Source organism: Alligator sinensis, unplaced genomic scaffold (assembly GCF_000455745.1).
Source record: "Alligator sinensis unplaced genomic scaffold, ASM45574v1 scaffold550_1, whole genome shotgun sequence".
In the NCBI taxonomy this organism is placed as follows: Eukaryota; Metazoa; Chordata; order Crocodylia; family Alligatoridae; genus Alligator; species Alligator sinensis.
In genome coordinates, this window is record NW_005841980.1 from 3,106,285 (window position 1) to 3,125,076 (window position 18,792).

Sequence of the window (18,792 nt, forward strand, 5' to 3'; positions counted from 1 at the left end):
GGGCCTGACAGGAGTGGACTGTGGTGGTGGGTTGCCAGAAGCTGCTGTGATACATCAGTGATGTCCCATGGGGGAAGGATTCAGTTGTGTTGAATATAGCTAAGTGCAACCTACCCTGCAGCACCCACCCCACACCCACCTCCACATTTCAGAGGTTCAGGTCCATTGCATCAGTTCACCACCCGGCCAAGAGCCTGCAGCTGGACTCAGCTGCTGTGAAGCCCAGAGAGCTCCAGAGACCCATCTTTTAATAGAGCAGGACAGGGAAGGGGTCATGTCCAGATGGCAGCCCAACAAAGGGGCAACCAGGATGGTGCCAGGTGTCGCAGCCGGCTGTTCTACTGATTTCAGTTCCTCCGCACATCCACGAGAAGGAAGCATCTTCCCCGAGCATCTATTCCCGCCGAAGCCATCAAGCCCTCACCTGCACAGTCTACGGCATCCCAGCACCCGAAACGATCCAGTGGCAGTGGAGGCCGTGGATGCCTTGCCGGATGTTCTCCCGACGCAGCCTGTAAGTCCTGTTCCTATCCTGGCTTCTTGAGGAGGGGACTGGGCACCCAGGTCCCTGTCAGATCACTCAGGAGAAGCTCCTGGGCCAGGAGCAGGCTGCCCAGGGAGGTTGTGGCCTCTCCATCCTCAAAGGTTTTTAAGACCCAGCTAGACAAAGCCTTGGCTGGGATGATGTAGTTGGGGCTGGTCAAGCTTTGAGCAGGGGGCTGGACTAGATGTGACCTCCTGAGGTCCTTCCAACCCTCATTTTGTATGGATCTGATTCTGTGACCCTCAGAGCTGGGCATGGCAGATAGGGTGGGGGAGAGTGGCTGTTGGACAACTCTTTGGTACATGGAAAGTGGCGTTGTCTACAACTTGGAGCAAGAAAGTGAAGAACCCAGGGCTGCTTAAAGTCAATCAGGGTTGTTAGACCTTCTCAAAGAAATCCTGGGTCCTGAAAAGAAATGGTGAGTTCACAGGGTTAGATCCCGCCGGGCATTGGCCTACGGCCTGCCCCCACTCCGAGGCGATAATTAGAACGCGCCACAGTTAAAGTTCAGCCACAAGACTGTATTTAAAAGATAATGGTGACAACAACCATGGAAGGTTAACCAGTATAAACAGACTACACAAGTATACAGAGAATAACAGGAAACATAAAATCAACAGTGCTCGCTCCCGTCAGCACTCTCCCCAAGGCAGGCTGTCGCCCACTGCCCCGGCACAGCCATGCAGCTCTTCTTCCACCGCCCCCCGTTCTCCCCAGTGAAGATTTCTGTACCTTTCCCACCGGGGACTCGGCACATCACTGGGAAAAGGATAAACTATATGTTACCCACTCCTTCAGACGAAAGGTTCGAGATGTACTTCAGGCCAAATTCGAGTATACTCCACTGTCTCGGAGTATCGTCTCCCATGGCCCAGGCTCCCTTCTCAACTCCCACCACCTGACGTGCGTCCCACCTCACAGCATTGGGCCTTACTCATACACAAGATTTCACACCAATTTTTTTTTTTTATTAATACATTTCGTGTTCCAGGTCAAATCAATTCCAAATCATATTGATTGAGCAGAACTCAGTTGTTCCAAAAACCATATCAATGGAGCAGGCAGAACTATTCATTCAAAATATCACATATGGCGCTACAACCGATGAGCATCCTCCATCCCAGGCTCTCACCCTGAGACTTTAGAGATTCCCAAATCCATTGGCAGGCATCCTACGTGCAGACCCAAGCCTGGAGGTCTTGCGATTCAGATGCCCCCACTTGATCTGAGCCAAAAATCACCAACTTGGGCATGGTATTTGCCCAATCCTCGCACACCTCTTACACCGCAGTTCGCACACCTGCTCACACACACCTCAGCTCTCGCGCCCTTTAACCACACCACTCCTGTCCATCTCATGCACAACCAATTGTGTGGTCTCACAGACTGCAATCACCCATCAATCCCACAGTGACCGCTCAGGAACATAGGTGAGCATTGCAAGCTTTCCCACCGAAGAGGTGTGATGTAACACGAGGTGCTCCTCTTAGGAAAAGCAGGTCGTGACATAGTTAAGGTCATGCGGTCAATGATTGCAGACCCGTCAGACCTCTAGTCACGGTGTGCATGTGTAACATTTACACCATTACGTAGCACAATAGGAGGCAAGGCCGGGAACCAGTTGTCAACTGGGAGGCGTCAGGACTCCTGGGTTCTCTTACTGACCCGCTCTGTGGTCTTGATCTCACTTTGCCATCATTGCCTCCTTTTCACCACCGGTTGCATGCAAAGCTCCAGGCCATGATTTCCCTGCCCCTTGCTAAGGCAAAAACTGACACCTGCTCCTCACCCTCTCTTTATTTAAACATTGACAGCCTGTGATGTGCAGGACCTACAACCAGAGGAGTAGGGGCCAAAGGCTGTGCATGCTCAGGCTCTGGGGGATAGGGGACCCTCCAGTCCTCTTCCCCAGCTCCACTGGCTGATGTAGGCTCTGGAAAGGATCCTGCTGGCCTTTTGTGGCCGGAAAGAGTCTCTGCAGTACAGGGCCTTCAGCATGATGAGTTGTAAAGGTGAGGGGTCTCTGGAAGGCCCTGTCTACACTAGACTTCCTCCTGCAAAATCCCTCGCTGCCCGTAGTCCTGGGGCAGGCAGCCTTGTAAGAGCTGCTTGTGTAGCAAGTCCCAGGTCTCTTCATCCCTGCACTATCGCACCCTGCTCAAAATAGATGCTGCGGTGGTCAAATGGCAGCGGGCTCCGGGGGGCTCGCTCTCTCTCCGGTCCCCACTGCGGTTCAAGGGAAAGGCTTTGTGCGGATGCATCCAGAGGGCGAAGCGGAGCCAGCAGGAGCTGGCAGAGGGGGAGAGTCACAGGCCTGGAGGAAATGGCACGCTTGCACAACCACCCAAGCCTCAAAGGCACTGCCGCCAGGGGCAAGGAAGCCAGGGCATTTCCACTAGCACACGAGCGCTTTGTGGCCCTGTCAGGAAGCAGAGGGGCCGGTGAGTTATGAGCACTGTCTCCCAAGGCCGCGGCATTTCTGCTTAGTGCAGCTCCAGAGGATGCAGGAGGCTTCTTCCTGACTTCCTGTTGTTTACACAGATCCCCGCAAAACATCGAGCCCTCTGCCCTGCGCGACCGGCAGATTCCCCCTCGCCCTTACCCCCATGCACCCACGGAGCAGAGTCGCTCTGCCCTGTGCCCCTTGCCCCTGGTTTGCTCAAGCTGCAAAGCACCAGCCCCTTCACAGACTGGAGATGCTCTCTGCTCACTCCACTGGCCCCCAGACCCCCACTGCTCCCCCAAGGACACCCTCGTGCCCTGCTCCGGGGGTCTCTGGCCGACCCTCCTCTCCTTTCCACATCGCCCACCTGCCTTTCTTAAATGCACCTGGCAGAGGACACCTTTGGCTGCCAGGTTGCCCATGAGATCTGGGTTCTGCACTCCTGGAAGATCAAAGGCTGAACAGCCTCGGGCTCCTTCCCCCACGTTGGAAAGCACCCGGGCCAAGGAGATTCAGTCACTCCCTTCTCTCTTCGCTGCCTTCAGCATCTGTGCTGGAGACATTTCCTTCGGCCCCAGAGCGGGGTTTTGGTGGACCTGAGCCACCAGGTGGGGGAGCAGAAACATCTGCAATCACTCCCCGGCAGCGAGCCGGGTGGTGGCATTTCAGCCCTCTGCGCTCTGGATCCATCTCCAGGGAATCGTAATGTGGATTCAGAGCTCAGCCAGAAACCGGCCTCGGCAGGAGTAACTGGCTTTCCTTTCCAGCCTCCTCCTGCTTTCGGAGGGCAGGACAAACTTGTAGCTAAAATAGTGGCCACGCTGGGCTGGTCGCTTCCCTCTCCCTGCCGCAGTGTTTCCCCCCAAACAGAAGTAATCCTCTTGCCTAGCTCAAGGGGTTTGGTGAGACCTGCCCACATGGGGACATGAAGTATTGTAACCGAGACCATTCCCCAGCCCAAAAAGTGTGTTTTGTCCCAGCGCAAGGAGCCTCCGGGTCTCAAGCCCTCTGTTTGTCTCCTTCTCAGCTAACACCCTCTCTCCCTTCCCTTTCTCCCCTCCCTGCCGAATTAGCCACAGTCGGCGACGGGCAGCAAAGCGGCATCAGCGGGACCGGATGCCCGAGTGCAAGGACTGGAAGGACGTGTCACTGCAGGACGCCGTGAACCCCATTGAGAACATTGAGACCTGGACAGAGTTTGTGGAAGGAAGAAACAAGGTGAGGCTGTTTCTCTAGGTCCCTCCTCGTGATGCAGAGCTCTCTGGTAGTCAGGGCCGGACATGGGCATGGATGAACTGGGTGCCCAGACAGAAAGGGGGCCCCAGAATGGTCATTTTTTTTATTATTATTATTATTATTATTATTATTATTATTATCCCTGGTGAAGGTGAAGTGGGGGGCGATAACTAAAATTTTGCCAGGGGCTGCCAGGAGTCTAGGTACGGTGCAGCTGGCAGTTCAGTTCAGATTAGCTCCCCATCATCGAGCCTGCTGGACCAGCCAGAGCACCTGGGGAAGGCAGCAGGCATGTCTGGACACCCGGGGCAGATCTTGGGGGGTTTCCACTACCGTCTCCTGTTGCCTCGTGGGTTTGCTGCCAGCCAACAACCAAGCTGTGAAGCAAAAGTCCAAGCCAGGGAGAGAGGGGGCCCAAGACACAGAGAGATGCCGGCAAGCTAGTTCCCTGCAACCTGATAAACATCTCAAGCCTGTCTCTACCAAACCAGCCTCAAGGGAAGGTTGTTCCCCGCCGCAATTAGGTTCCACCTTATCTCTTCCCCAGAGGCAAAACGCTCTCCTCTGTCCCATAAACCCCCATGCTTTTGCTCTCGGACACAGGCATCACTGCTCAGGTGCAGAATCCCAGTAAATGAAGTAGAGACCATCAGCTGGGGAAAGCCAGCCCAGTGCTGCGAATCAGACACCGACCTACCCCTGAAGGACAGGATAGGACTCTGAATCTCTGAACATCCTGGGATAACAACCACTCACTTGAGACTCAGTTTGGCGTGGGAGAAAAGCCAGTAAACGGAGGTGGTATGGAACAGCGCTGGTGTGAATGAAAGCATGGGAGTGCGTGCATGCCCCGTGGAGCCCGAGCCGTTGGCTCCTGCAGCATGCTTCCTCCCTGGAAGGGACTCCACTCCCTCTTTCTGACGTGTGACACGGCCAGGCCCGGCCAGCGCTGAATAGCTGTGTCTTTCCATCCCTCTGGTAGCCATAAGTGTCAGAAGTATGTGCGCCCCGCCATGACTAACTTCCTGCTCCAGGCTGGAGTGTCAGGCACCAAACGCGCGCAGAGGGATACAGGCTCAAGAACAAACAAACGCTCCCCATTTCCTAAAGTCACTTCCTGTTTTCATACACACCTCCAAAGTCCCGTCCTGTTCCAACGCCCCGGCCAGGAATTCATCGCTGTGCCAGAAAGGGTGACAGGCGGGAGGATGCTGCCTGTGACTCTGCTCCAGACCCTTCCCTTCGGGGTTAGTTGTTCATGGATGAAGGGCGACGTGACAAAGAGGTGTAGCAGGAGCTGGTGACGGTGGTGGCACCTGGCGCCTCTTAGCATGGTTTTCGTCTTTTCTCTTAGCAGCTAGCTCTCTTGGCTCTTCTCCTCCTTCTCCTGCCCCTTTCCTCCTCTTTCCCATATATTCTTCCCCTCTGCCCCTCCCATGCACCTGCTCGTCAGGGGTTATTTTAATGAAATATCCCAAAGGACCTCAGGCGGCAAAACCAATGGGAGCCTCCAAAGCTCTGGGAGAAGAGCACTCCGCTACTTAGGAAAGGAAATTGTGTCCTCAGATTGTGTTTCTCCACCGACTCCTTCTCTGGGCCTCACCGCACTACTGGAGTGCTTGGGGTCCTTGTTCATGCTTAGAACTTAAAGCATCCCGGCTGCATAGCAGGAGCAAACTATCCTTGTTATAGGAACTTGAATTGTTTTTGCATTTTCTGGTGCTTTTTAGATATTGTATTGTCATAGCTTTCTGCACTGTCTTGTTGCTTTAACTCAAAAGAAGGAACCAGGGATTCATACCACAGAGCATTTCAAAGGGAAAGTGCTCAAATAACACATCGCTTTGAAGTCCGTACCTCCGCGAGGTGAAGAGGGTGGAGGAAGAGCAAATTCCAATCTTTGCTGTCGATGCTATTGTTTTTGCTGGAGACAGTTTCCTCTAATGTTGAGGAACAGAACAGCCGCAGAGCTGTTTACTTTGTGTTGGCTGTATCTTGGCAATGGGAAAAGGGAGCGGCTTTTTTTGAAATTTCTAAATGAAAGCTTGGGATTTACAGAATGCAGAAAAAATGGCCTAAAGCGGTGAGGTCCACAGTGTTTTCAGGCCCCTGAACTTCTCCGTATGCTAAAAATACTTTAAGCATCTGCTTACTGCCCACTGAATTCAGCTAGCCAGTAAGCATGTGCTTAACTGCTTTGCTGAACAGGTCTGCTTTCCTGAATGAGGGCCAAGGTGCCCTTCTGATGTGAGAGGTAACTATAAAATGTAAAAGCAACCTGGTGGGGCTCCACATCTACCTGTGCCCCAGTTACAAATAAGCAGATGGGCTTTTTGTACCCAGATGGCAACCCAAGTCCCACAAGCCTGCATTTGGAACCTGTAAATCTATCCAAGCTCTTTCCTTCTCACTCTTTCTCACCTGTACTAAATAGTTAGAGGGCATTGAGGACCACTGGCAGAGCCCCACACTCTCCAGAGCCCTCTGGAGACTTGCCCTCATGCACTTGCTGGAATTTAGCACACAATCCTGTTTTTGAGGCATGATTAAGAATGGGATCCTGCTCTTTATCTAGTAGCTGTGGGTGCATACACCTGTACTAATTTTCTGGCAGTTAAGCCAACTTAACTTTTTTAAGTTGACTTAACTGTCAGACTGTACACATGTATATGGAGCAGAATCGACTTAAATGTGGTGTAAGATAATACATCTCCTAGGTGTCTTATCTTGAGTCTCATTAGGTAAGTCGACTTAGCTCTCAAGATGGCTGTCACCATGTCAAGCAGCTGTACATGTATACAGTCCAACGTGTGTTAATTAAGTTGGCTTAGATAAGTCACCTTATTTTAAGTCTACTTAATACATGTGTACGCACCCCATATTGGCTCTGCATTGTCAATGGGCATAGAAAGCCAAAAAAGGTATTGCCAGATGCTAGACGGGGAAGATTTGATTTCTAAATGCACAGAAACCTGTTGAAGACCAAGGGGCCAGTTTTTACACCATCTCTCTTTTTTTCAGAGTGGAACAGCACTTTATGGTTTTTTGGGGGGTGAGGAAGAGGAATTTGCTGTGTGTTTTACTGCCTGCCCTGTGTTGGCCCAAGAAGAGCCTGTCTCCCCCTATCATACATTCTGACATTTGCTTCCTTTATCAGACCGTCAGCAAACTGGTGATCCAGGAAGCCAACGTTTCCGTCATGTACAAGTGTGTTGCTTCCAACAAAGTGGGCCGAGATGAGCGGTTGATCTACTTCTATGTAACCAGTGAGTACCACAAATATGCCAGGGCAATTTCCATCCCTTCCATGGCCATCTGTCTGTCTGTCTGTCTGTCTGAAGGCCCTCAAATATCCAGTCCCAGGACATATGTGGCTTTGTAACACCTTAAGCTCCACCTGGAAAGCCATCAGGCCACTCAAGTTGATCCCAGAGCACTTGGGTCATGCACTTACCATGAGAAATTCCCCTTAACATTATGTGTTGGCATCAGCTGCCAAATCAGTTCAAGGCATGACCCCACGGAGCAGCCTGCAGCAGGTCCATCTCAAGGTCCTGGCAGCAAACTCAGCCTCAAAGTAAAAAATCACTATCTGCCAGCCAGGGCTGCTGCTGCAGGCTTTTACTCAGCTGGTACTTGAAAAACGGTGCCCATGCTGGCATCTTCAGGGACTCAAAACGGTAGTGTGACTGAGAGTCCTTTCTGTTCCTCTTGCAACTTTCCTGCCTGCCTCCAAAGGAAGAGTTTGCAGCCTTGTTCTGTCACAGCAGCAAAATTGGAGCGTGCGGCTCTCAGGTGTGTCTGGTGTAAGATCTCCCCCTAGTGCTGTATGCCCCAACTGCACTGGCCCAAAGGGGTTGTGCTCCATTCCCAAGGCGCTTGGTGGGAGTGCAGGGAAGAAGTGAATCCCAGAGAGCTGTGGTTAAAGTTTGGAGACTGCCAGAACTGGCTTAAGGCACAAAAAGGACAGGGAAATGCAGTATAAGAGGCCCTTATATAGGCCTGACCAGCATTCCCCCTTGCTAGACAGGCCCAAGTCCTGCAGAGTCTGGGATTTTTGCAGGATGTCCTGGTGGTGCGGATTCAGAGTGCTCTTGAGAGTACAAATGGTTCGGGGAGGGGGGAGACTGGTCTTCATCCCTATGTGTAAAGAGCCCGTCACAGCCCCATGAATAGCAACAAGAGTTGTTGTTTGTGTGGGCAGGTAGGCACTTACCTTGTCTGCATACACACCTCGTCAATGTGCAAAGGGTGGGTGCAAGCACTTTTTTAGTGGAAGCAGCTTAGGACCCTGTTTTAACACTTAGGGCCCCGCCATACATTCAAATGAAAGCTGGATAGAAACCAGTGGTAAAGTTGTTACCCTCTTTCAAGAAGTCACTTTATAGTGGGTTGGCCCTTTTCATAGCTGGATAATCATTTTTATCTCATGATAATTACTTTGCTCATGTGGGTGGTCTAAATTTATTGTGCAATTCATTGTGTGATATATGTAATGTGTAGCAGGAGCCTTAGACTGACCGCAAGGTTCAGACCTCCCAACCTCGCTGGACTTGTGACCTGGTCTTAACTTGAGCTCAGGACTTCAGTGCATCACCTGCGACCCCTCCTAGCTGTAGTTATTTCTTGCCAAAACGTGGAAGCTGCAGCTGTGCTCTGGAAAGATTTCTTTGTACAGGGTGGATTCGGGGAGTTCAGCACAGTTACAATTCTACCCTGTAAGGCCATTCAGTTCAGATGAGCCATAAATCTCAGCCACACATGCCTTGTTTTCCTGGCAGCCATTCCAGATGGATTTAAGATAGAGACTCAGCCATCGGAGGAGCCCGTTGAGGGGCAAGACCTCCAGCTGAGCTGCAACGCCGACAACTACACCTACGAGAACCTGCAGTGGTACCGGCTGAACCTCTCCAAGCTACACGATGAGGAAGGCAACCCGCTGGTGCTCGACTGCAAGAACGTCCACCACTATGCCACCAAGATGCAAGGGGAGCTGCACTTCAAACCCGACTCCAACGATGCCACCCTGCTGCTCTCCATTCCCAACATCTCGCTGGGCGAGGAGGGCGACTATGTTTGCGAGGTCCAGAACCGAAAGACCCGAGAGAAGCACTGCCACAAGAAATACATCTCGGTTCAGGGTGAGGAGCCAGGGTTGGGGAGGACAGGGGGCATGCGCAAAGCCTAAATGGGCCCCATGTGCTGGGGTGGTAAAAGGGGGACAAGGCAAGGGACAGGCTTTGCATAAATGTGCAGAGCAAGGGACATGGAGAGGACCAGGAAGGGCTGGAGCAAATGGGCCATTAGCAGCAATGGCAAGCTTGCAGCACTGGTGTCTCCGCCAGCAGAAGCTGGAGCCTCTGCCATTGCTCTATATAGCCCCTTCTTCCCCCTTTGTAGACTCCTTTCCCACTCCCATAGGGGTCCAGGTGTTTTCAGAGCAATAAAGCTCCTGCCCTTCTTCAGCCTCCTCTTTATTTGCATGCTGCTCCTTTAGCCCTGGAGATCCCCAGACTGAAGCAGAACCTGACAGACATCTGGGTGAACGTCAGTGACTCGATAGAGATGCGATGCAAGGTGGACGGCAATCACATTCCTGCCATCAGCTGGTACAAGGATGAGAAGCTGGTGGAAGAGGTCTCAGGTACATCTGGTTTGCAGGGGTGGAGCAGAAGGTGGGGGGGGTCTGCCTCTACAGGACTGCCAGGCATATCTGCTACCATATGTGGATGTGGCCTAGACTCTAGGCCCCTGTGCTGCACAGCAGGTCTGGAACAGGGTTGGATGTTAGGTTCCACCATGATTTGACTGTGTCTTCACTGGCCGAGCACATGACACCAGGACCTGACTTGAACATAGGTGCATTTGTACTGTGCCTGTGCATAGCTGGGAAGCTAAGCTCGGAGGCCTGTGCAGACAGGGTCTTCTTATGCGGGGTGTCAAACCACACCAGGGACTAGTAGCATTAGATATTGTCTGCACTCCGTCAACTTCTAGTCAAACTAGAGCACAGCTCTTACAAGGCACCCAGCTTTGAGTTGGAAACATTCAGAGATGGGGACTCCACTGCAGCCCTGGGCAAGAGGCCCCACTTGCAAATGACCCTTCCTATATAAAGCATATGCCTTATGTTGAGTCTGAGTCTATCTAGCATGAGGCTCTCTTCCTTTCCGGGCCCGCCCCAGCCAACCCTGATACCCGCAGTCCTCTGCACCTTTCAGGCATTGACCTGGCAGATTCCAACCAGAGGCTGAGCATTCAGAGGGTGCGAGAAGAGGACGCTGGCCTCTACCTGTGCAGTGTCTGCAACGCCAAGGGCTGTGTGAACTCCTCGGCCAGCGTCTCTGTGGAAGGTACCGTCAGCTACCCCAGCCATTAGATGCATGGGGAACAGTCTCTTGAGGCTTCGGGTGGGGGTGCAGACAAGGGCCCCTACTGCTTCCATGGGCTTCAAGGGAGCTGGTGCAGTGGGCAGTCGGGAACAAAGGCACCTTGGTCTTGCTGAAGAGAAGACATCATGAGGAGAGGGAACGAGCATGCCACTGAGTTGCTGAGCAGTGTTCTCCACAGACATGCAGATGTGGCTCACTCACAAGGTGTTGGACCATGCCGAGGGCTCTCTGATGGGAGGCAGGGCTCTCACAGCAGCACCTGTGCTTAGCTCAGTGTGAGGGGAATGCACTGTCTCATCTCCTCCAACCCCTGCCTCCTCATGTGTCCCGGGGCACATGGCAAGGGTGGGCCAGGCTGGGGCGGAGAGTGGTGAATGAGCATCTTCCTGATCCCACCGTTGTCGTCCCCCCCACACACAGGCTCCGATGACAAGACCAACGTAGAGATTGTCATCCTCATTGGCACGGGGGTCATTGCCGTCTTCTTCTGGATCCTCCTCATTCTCATCTTCTGTAATATCAGAAGGGTGCGTTGTGGGGGGAGAGGTGGAGGAGGGCAGGTAGGAGTGAGAGAGAGGAGCTCAAAAGCCTCTTGCATGTCCTGGAGGGAGGGCATAGCAGCTGAAGGGACCTTTCCAGCAGCACCTGCAGAAACCTTATTCTCACGTCACTGATGGGACGTGCACTGTATGATTCCCTGGGCTGGTTTGTTTCCAGGTACAGTGGCCACAAGGCTGGGGAGAAGGAGGAGGGGTAGCCTTGGCATTGGACTAAGGGCACAGAGCACAGGATCTGAGGGGAAGTAGGAGATCCCCTTCGAGCAGACCTGAGGGTCAGGTGTTAGGGCACCATACAGCTGGGGGGGTGCCTTCCCACTGGAAATGAGACTGACTCCCTATCTGTTGGCTCCTGCAGCCCGCCCATGCTGACATCAAGACTGGCTACCTGTCCATCATCATGGACCCCGGCGCAGTGCCCCTGGAGGAGCAGTGCGAATACCTGCCTTACGACTCCAGCAAGTGGGAGTTCCCCCGGGAGCGACTCCGCTTAGGTGAGGGGCAGCCAGGCACTGCAAGCTCTGGGCTGTGCCTGGGGGCTGAGCTCTCCTTCTGTGTGCCCTGCCTCCTGCCAGCATCGGGTCCCCAGCTTCTGTCCCCAATGCAGGGCTCAGAGATGGCTCTGGGTACACTTGGCCACCACCCTTGGGCATGCTGTAGGCTCCTGGATTTCACTGCCTTGTTTCTCCGGGGCTCCTGTATACCTGGGTTTTAGGGCTCACCCTGTAGCCATGGCCAAGTCCCCAAGATCAGCCCACTCTAGGGCCCTGCTCTCCTTGCTCCCTGTGAAGCAAAGGTGCCAGAAGCCCAGGGGCTTCCAGGTAGCCCAAGGCTCCTTTGCTGAGGGAGCATGCTGGAGGAGGGCAGAGGCATTCCAGCTGAGGCATGCCCCCTGCCCCATCACCCCAACACCCGCACCCCCTGTCCCCACTTCCACTTCTTGCGCAGCCTCCGGAGGGTTGAGAGGGCTGCATGTGGGAATGCCGGGGGCTGGAATAGCACCATCCGCCCTCGCCATTCTGCTCCAAGGTGTCGCACTCACCTTTCCCACAAACTCCACTCGGGGGCAACAAATGGTGCCTCACCTCAGCAAGCGATTTCCTTCCTGTGCTTTGTCAGCGCTGGGTCTGTCTCCGCTCCCCCATTCATCCTTTCATGACGGCCTCCAGAGAGGCAGCGACCTGGGCAGTGCAAATGCTCTACTCTTTCCCCTTCCTTTTTCATCCCTTTTCTCTTCCTCCCAGTTTCCTGTTTTGTTTTTGTCCCACTGTCCTGGCGTGGCCCCAGGTGAGCCACCTGTTCTCCCATCACCAGGAGAGGCGCTGCTACCTTCCCTCTGTCCTTCTCTTCCTGGCAGGTAAAGTCCTCGGCCATGGTGCCTTCGGGAAGGTGGTGGAAGCCTCCGCGTTTGGGATTCATAAGAGTAACAGCTGTGAGACTGTGGCAGTCAAAATGCTGAAAGGTATGGAGCCAAGGAGGCTGGGGCAGACAGCAGGGGAAGAGCTGGCTGCTTGGCTAATACCTGTCTTACAGAAACCACTCTCAGTGATTTAGATGAATCCCTTGTCACCTCTCCAGCATCCCCCTGTGCTCACGTGGTGAGAGCCCCCAGGTCTATGCAGCCCTCGGCAGAGGATGGGAGGTGCATGGGGCTGTAAAGGGAACATGCTTCCTTCAACTTCTAGGTCTCTGGGCTTTGAGCCCCTTGCTCCCATTGGCCTCTGCTAGAAGGCATCCTGTCCCCATGCGGGTGCACTGGTAACGCTGCAGAGGAGGGAGGGCCAGCTTTACAAGGTATGCAGAAAGCTACCTTGAGGGACTGTGTCTGACTCCCACTACAGTCCTGCTGGTCCTGCCCTGGTGGGGGTCCAGCTGAGGCATAGCCAAGAGTTTAGGGGTGCTGACCATTTACCTCCTTGCACAGGTCTTGCTGCTGCCACAGTACAAGTTCCCCAAATGCTAACCGTTGCTGCAGGGACAGGAGCAGTGGTGGGGGCAGTTTGGGCTCCCTTAAACGGGCACTTGGCACTGGTGTCCTGCTTGCTACCCTGAGTTATGCTGCTGGAATTAGGCAGCTCAGGTGCTTTTGCAAACCCAATTAGACGCCTCCTTGTACCATTAGGTCTTGTCCAGGCTGGCCTGGCAGCACGCGGGAGCCCTCCACACCTGCTGCCCCCCAAAAGGCCAGTAATGTTGCCACCTGCATGCAGTGCTGCCATTCAGCTCTGCTGTGGCAGGCATCTACCAAGCTGGCCACATTGCTCCCATTTCAGGAGGTAGCATGTGCAGAGCAGGCACCGAGCACCTCGGTGTACAGTGCTCTGTGTTCCAGCAGTGTAGCCATGCGCCCAGGACCCTGGGATATCCAGCTTCCAGTTTAAGTTCCTGAGGACTGCAAGGAAATGCTCCTTCCCTGCTCTGCTTTAGGGACTTGGATGGCCTTACTGACTCTCAGAGGAGAGAGAGAGAGACAGTCCTGAGCTTGACGTTTGGCCTGTGACTGACAAGGAAGCTGCTTTTCATAGAATCATAGAAAATAAGGCTGAGAGGGAACTCAAGAGGCCATCTAATCCAGCCCTTGCTCAGCAGGATGGGCTGTGTCTAAGCCATCCCAGACAAATGGTTGTCCAACCTGCACTTAAACCTGCCGGTAATGGAGATTCCACAGCCGCTCTAGCTATTCTAATCCTTGCTTTCAAAGGGGATGGCATTTTGTGTTTAAAGATCGAATGCAGAGGTGCGAGAAGTAGGTTGCAATTCTCTTGAAATCAGGAGAGGTTGACCTGCCCTGCACCTGTCAGACACAGGCCCTGTCTTGGCATGCTGCTGATTTGAGGTTTCCAACCTGTGACTACATTTTCCAGCAGGCCTCTGCAGCATCACCCTCCTGTCCTGGATGCTTAAAAACACTCCACATTATTTGAGCACACTGGGCACCACATATATGTGCAACCCCTAAGGCAAAGGGCCCTGCACACACAGATAGGCATTAGCATGTGGAAAACATTGATCTCAGTGCCCATTTGCATACGAAGGTGCACACACAAAGTCTGTGGGAGTAATTGCAGAGGCCTGTTTGAAAGCAAGACTGTGCGAACATTGATTGCAATTCCTCACCAGGCACTAACATTAGCTCTCTTCCAACACGTCAGACTCTCTTTGGAAAGGCCCTTCCCTGCCCCACTCCAAGCAGGGAGAATTTCTGTGGCCAAACTGCTCTGAATAGCAAGCCTTAGATCTGCTTAAAACAGGAGGAAGAAGCAGAAAATGCTCACCAAAAAAGAGATGCATCTCAGTGCATGAGTGTAGCTGAGTCATGGAGCAACAACACAACACCTGGAGCATAAATAACTATTGAAGAGCAATCACTGCCGCCGCTTGCATTCTCTAGAGAAAAACTCTAGGGACAAAGAGTTACTCAAACAATGTGGTTAATATAGGAAATGAATTAAAGAATAAACTTCTGAGTCTGAACCAAGTCAGAGACTCTAACCCCATTGTAGCTGTCTACAGCCAGGCTCTGAAAAACCCAAATTTATTTTGTTTCTGGTTTTCCTTCAAAAGGTTTATGGCTCATTATCTCAGTCCAAGAAGTCAATAGGCCAGGTTAGAAATGCGTGGACACGTGTATGCAGACCTGACTTGGTAATTTGTCCCTCTACCAAGTGGATTTAAACACTTCCAGCTACCACTAGCAACAGTTTGTTGGTGCAGGTTGCGTTAGCTTTGGCTGCAGTTTTCAACAGCAGTAGGCTGACCTACCATAACTTAGACTAGCGATACAGCTGGGCGGGGTGGAGGAGTCTACCTGTCGTATTTTTATAAGCCAAGGTAGTAAGACTTCGTCTACACTGGTGCTACAGCCTTGCTAACAGGAACCATGTTTGACACAATTATGATTTGGGCCGACGTTGTTTTGAGGTTACTGGGGATAGGGCCTTGGGGAAAACAAGGGTGGAGGAAGACACTTTAATCCAAGGGGATCCATAATCTGGTGTGTATTTTTCCAGAGGGAGCTACTGCAAGTGAGCACAAGGCACTGATGTCCGAGCTGAAGATCCTCATTCACATTGGAAACCACCTCAATGTTGTTAACCTGCTGGGCGCCTGCACTAAACCCAATGGTAAATATCCACCGGCACTGGGACAGCTGGCTGGGAAGTGAGTCCAGAGTTCTTCCGCCTCATACAGTGCATCATTTCCCCTGTGAGTGCGACAGCAGAGGAGCGTGAGTGTTGGGATGCATTGGTACACGTCTGGGAGCGCATGTGATGGCGTGTCTGCTGAGCAGAATGGAATTACGCATGGAGGAAGTCAGGGCAGATTTAGCTCCCCGTCCAGGAAACTGCTGACACCTTTGTTTCTTCTCTCGAGGCCCCCTCATGGTGATTGTGGAGTTTTGCAAATATGGAAACCTCTCCAACTACCTGCGAACCAAACGAGAAGGATTCAGTCCTTACAGGGTGCGTGGCCTGTCTTACCTTGCAGGGTGTTGGCAGACCTTTCCCCATGGTTAGGGAAGGAAGAAGCGTGCAGATGGCTTGGAGCAAGCCTGGGTCTGATGGTCAGATGCAATGAAGCCTCACGGCTAGGCATGTGCCTGTTCCCTGTGATGGTGCTGCCAGATGGGTGAATGCAGAGTGTGCATCACTTGCTGCCCAAGGGGGGATTGGTGCTTCCAGGCCAGGGTGGGGTCCCTTTGGCAGACCAGAGCTGGGAAGCGTAGGGTACAAAATGTGGTGACGAAATCTCTGCTGTGCATCTTACGCTGAGCTGTTTGCTTTAAAGGAGAAATCACCCAGACAGCGCATCCAGGTCCAGTCCATTGTCGAAGCCGTGAGAGCAGACAGGAGGAGTCGCTCGGGTACCAGCGACAGTGCAATCTTCAGCAGGCTTCTGATGAGCAAGAGCCAGACAGCACAGCCAATACAGGAAGGTGAGTAATCAGCCCTGGCCTTCACCATTTGCTGCCTGTTTCATCCCATTAAATTAGCGCCATGTTTAATTACCACTGAATCATTAGGGTATCTGTCAAGGTGCAGCAAGGAGCCCTGACTAACAGGGACAGGGATCTCCAGTGATGTTGGTTTGACTGCTTTCCTTGCCTTAGCTGGAATCCTGTGGCCTCTTGTGATAGCGTGTGCTCTGAGGTTACCAAGCTCAGTATGCTGTGATTAGTGCTGTCTCTGAACAAGCTTGGCAACTTGTTTAAGATGCAGAATAATCCTTAAGCTCTTACTGACAAAGAGCTTCCCACCTGGAGCTCTCAAAAGCTTCACAGCGTCGTTCCCAGTGTGCAAATGGGGAAACTGAGAAAGAGGAAGATGAGAATGTCCCTCCTGGGGGCAGAGAGCAGAGCTGGGAACAGAGCCCAGATCTCCTGACCAGATGCTTTGTTCAGGTTCCTAACTGGGGTGACCAAGTCACATGGGGGACCAGTGACTTCCTTGTGGTTACACAGTAAGTTCCTCTCCCCATGTGATGCCAGCCCATGCATCTTCCTCCTCCTCATGTGAGCAAAGATACAGAGAAGTCCCAGAAAGAGAGATGGTGCCCACTCCTTCCTCCCTCTAACTGTTTGTGGTCATGTGTTCTTGTTAGTTTGTTGTACCCATCTTTTCTCTCTATTAATAAACCCAGATCGTGCATTCTTTGAGCCAGCAGCAGCTTTTTATGCATGAATAGTGTCTGGTGCAATGGGGCCCTAATCTGTCAGGACCTCAGATCCTACTCAATACTAACAAGCAACTGTAGTAATCAGTGGTTCCTCTGAAAGCACCCTCTCCCCCAAGCTCTGTGGATTGGCACAGGCTCTGTCAATCCTGATTGAAAAGCATCAGCTGCAGGAGGCTTCTTCCTTGACTTGACCAGCCTTCCTTAGTGAACACTTCATCGTCTGAAGTGGTCGCAGGGAAAACGCTGGACACATGATTCTCATCATTTTTAGACTCAAAGCTCTCTTGAGTAAACTCGGGCACCCCTTAGGAGTCTCAAAAAATACCAGCTCTTAGTTTTCACTCATTTTTTGGCTACAGAAATATAGTAGAGCAATTCTTCTGTTGCAAAGAAGTCAGAAAAATCACAACAGGGCAGAATGTTTTTAACACTCTGGATTCCTATTTGAAGTCTATGAGCTTATCTTGTGAATTATGTTTGCACACCTAGCCATGCTACCACTGCATGGCACCCTACAGCACTCCTGAAAGGATCTTGAGGCACCCCAGTTGAGACTCACTGTTCTAGACTATAGCTGGTCCTCTTAAGAAATAGGCTCCATTAAACATCCTGGTAGTTTGCCGAGGTACTGAGCTCATCCAGCAGTTCTGGAGGCAAGCTGGGGTGGAAGGTGAAGTCTATCAGCCAGGGAAGATAACGATTTTTTTCTTTCACTTCTGGGACAGTGGATGATTTGTGGCAAAGTCCTTTAACTATGGAAGACCTGATCTGCTACAGCTTCCAGGTGGCACGGGGCATGGAGTTCCTAGCATCTAGAAAGGTGAGCTTGCTTTATGTATCCTGATTCTGTTTTATATCTCTCTGTCTTGATAGGTCTTTCAAGATATCCATATAATAGAAATGAAGATATGAGAGAGAGACAGAGTGTGTGTGTGTGTGTGTGTGTGTGTGTGTGTGTGTGTGTGAGTACACATCTCTGTGTCTGCTCTCCATCTCTAAAATGGCAATGGCATTTTTCTGTCTGTATTGATATATCCTCATGAAACCGTTGCACTGGAAGGAACTATTACCATCGCCATTTTATAGATGGGAAGCTTGCACTGAGAGAAACGAAAGGACTTGCCCTGACCTCGTGGGAAATCTGTGGCCAAGTTGGGAAGACAGCTGATTTCCTGAGCCCTGCCCTGTCCCTTAATCATACAACCAATCTTCTTTTGAATTTTTATCTTTCCCCTCTTGCCAAAACCCCCAAACCAGAATGCTCTGGTTTCCAGAAAGGGGGAAGCAGGAATCATTTGATTCTGCTTTGGGTTTCATATTTGTTCTGATTCTGCCTCAAGTGCCCTGAGCATGATGCATATTCATTTGCTCTTGGGAGGTCTGCTTCTTCCTTGTGAGCCCCCTGGAGTTGACCGCAGGTGTCCAGAAGTGAAAGAGTTTCTAGGGGCAGGTTCCCTGCTTTCATGGCTACAAGCGAAGTGAGGGGGAGATGCAGCAGTTTCTCTGCCTCCCTTGGCTGATCCTGCACAAACGCCACTCATTCTGATCTTGCCCCTCTCTTCCTATTCTCCCCTAGTGCATCCACAGAGATCTAGCAGCGCGCAACATCTTGCTGTCAGAGAACAACGTGGTGAAGATCTGCGACTTCGGTCTAGCCCGGGACATCTACAAGGACCCCGACTATGTCAGGAAGGGCAGCGTGAGTAGAGGGTCTCAGCTTATGCACATCTGGATTGGGCCTGGGGCTATCCTGTGGGTGGTAAATACAAAGGAGGAACAGAAAGAGATGACTGGGCAAGAGAAAACTTAAGTGATCTGTCCCTCAGTGGGAACATGATACTTAGTGATTGATATATTTACAGCTATCGCCACAGAACAGGGATGTAACATTCTGATGCATGGATGTTCCTTCTCCCTTAGCTGACATCCATCCTTATCCCTTCT

General features: G+C 52.0%; 1 protein-coding gene across 2 annotated transcripts in view; it reads left to right on the top strand.

The window, feature by feature from the left end:
• Nucleotides 1–18,792, top strand: part of FLT4 (fms related tyrosine kinase 4) — a 75,509-nt gene that overhangs the window by 46,913 nt on the left and 9,804 nt on the right. For both annotated transcript variants that reach the window (XM_025200990.1, XM_025200991.1), the window contains exons 10-23: nt 352–514; nt 4,061–4,205; nt 7,381–7,489; nt 9,005–9,364; nt 9,721–9,867; nt 10,445–10,576; nt 11,036–11,142; nt 11,531–11,666; nt 12,530–12,634; nt 15,183–15,296; nt 15,547–15,635; nt 15,961–16,108; nt 17,574–17,668; nt 18,425–18,547. In XM_025200990.1, the coding sequence (XP_025056775.1) occupies nt 352–514; nt 4,061–4,205; nt 7,381–7,489; nt 9,005–9,364; nt 9,721–9,867; nt 10,445–10,576; nt 11,036–11,142; nt 11,531–11,666; nt 12,530–12,634; nt 15,183–15,296; nt 15,547–15,635; nt 15,961–16,108; nt 17,574–17,668; nt 18,425–18,547 (1,973 nt within the window). The remainder of the gene's footprint in view (nt 1–351; nt 515–4,060; nt 4,206–7,380; nt 7,490–9,004; nt 9,365–9,720; nt 9,868–10,444; nt 10,577–11,035; nt 11,143–11,530; nt 11,667–12,529; nt 12,635–15,182; nt 15,297–15,546; nt 15,636–15,960; nt 16,109–17,573; nt 17,669–18,424; nt 18,548–18,792) is intronic.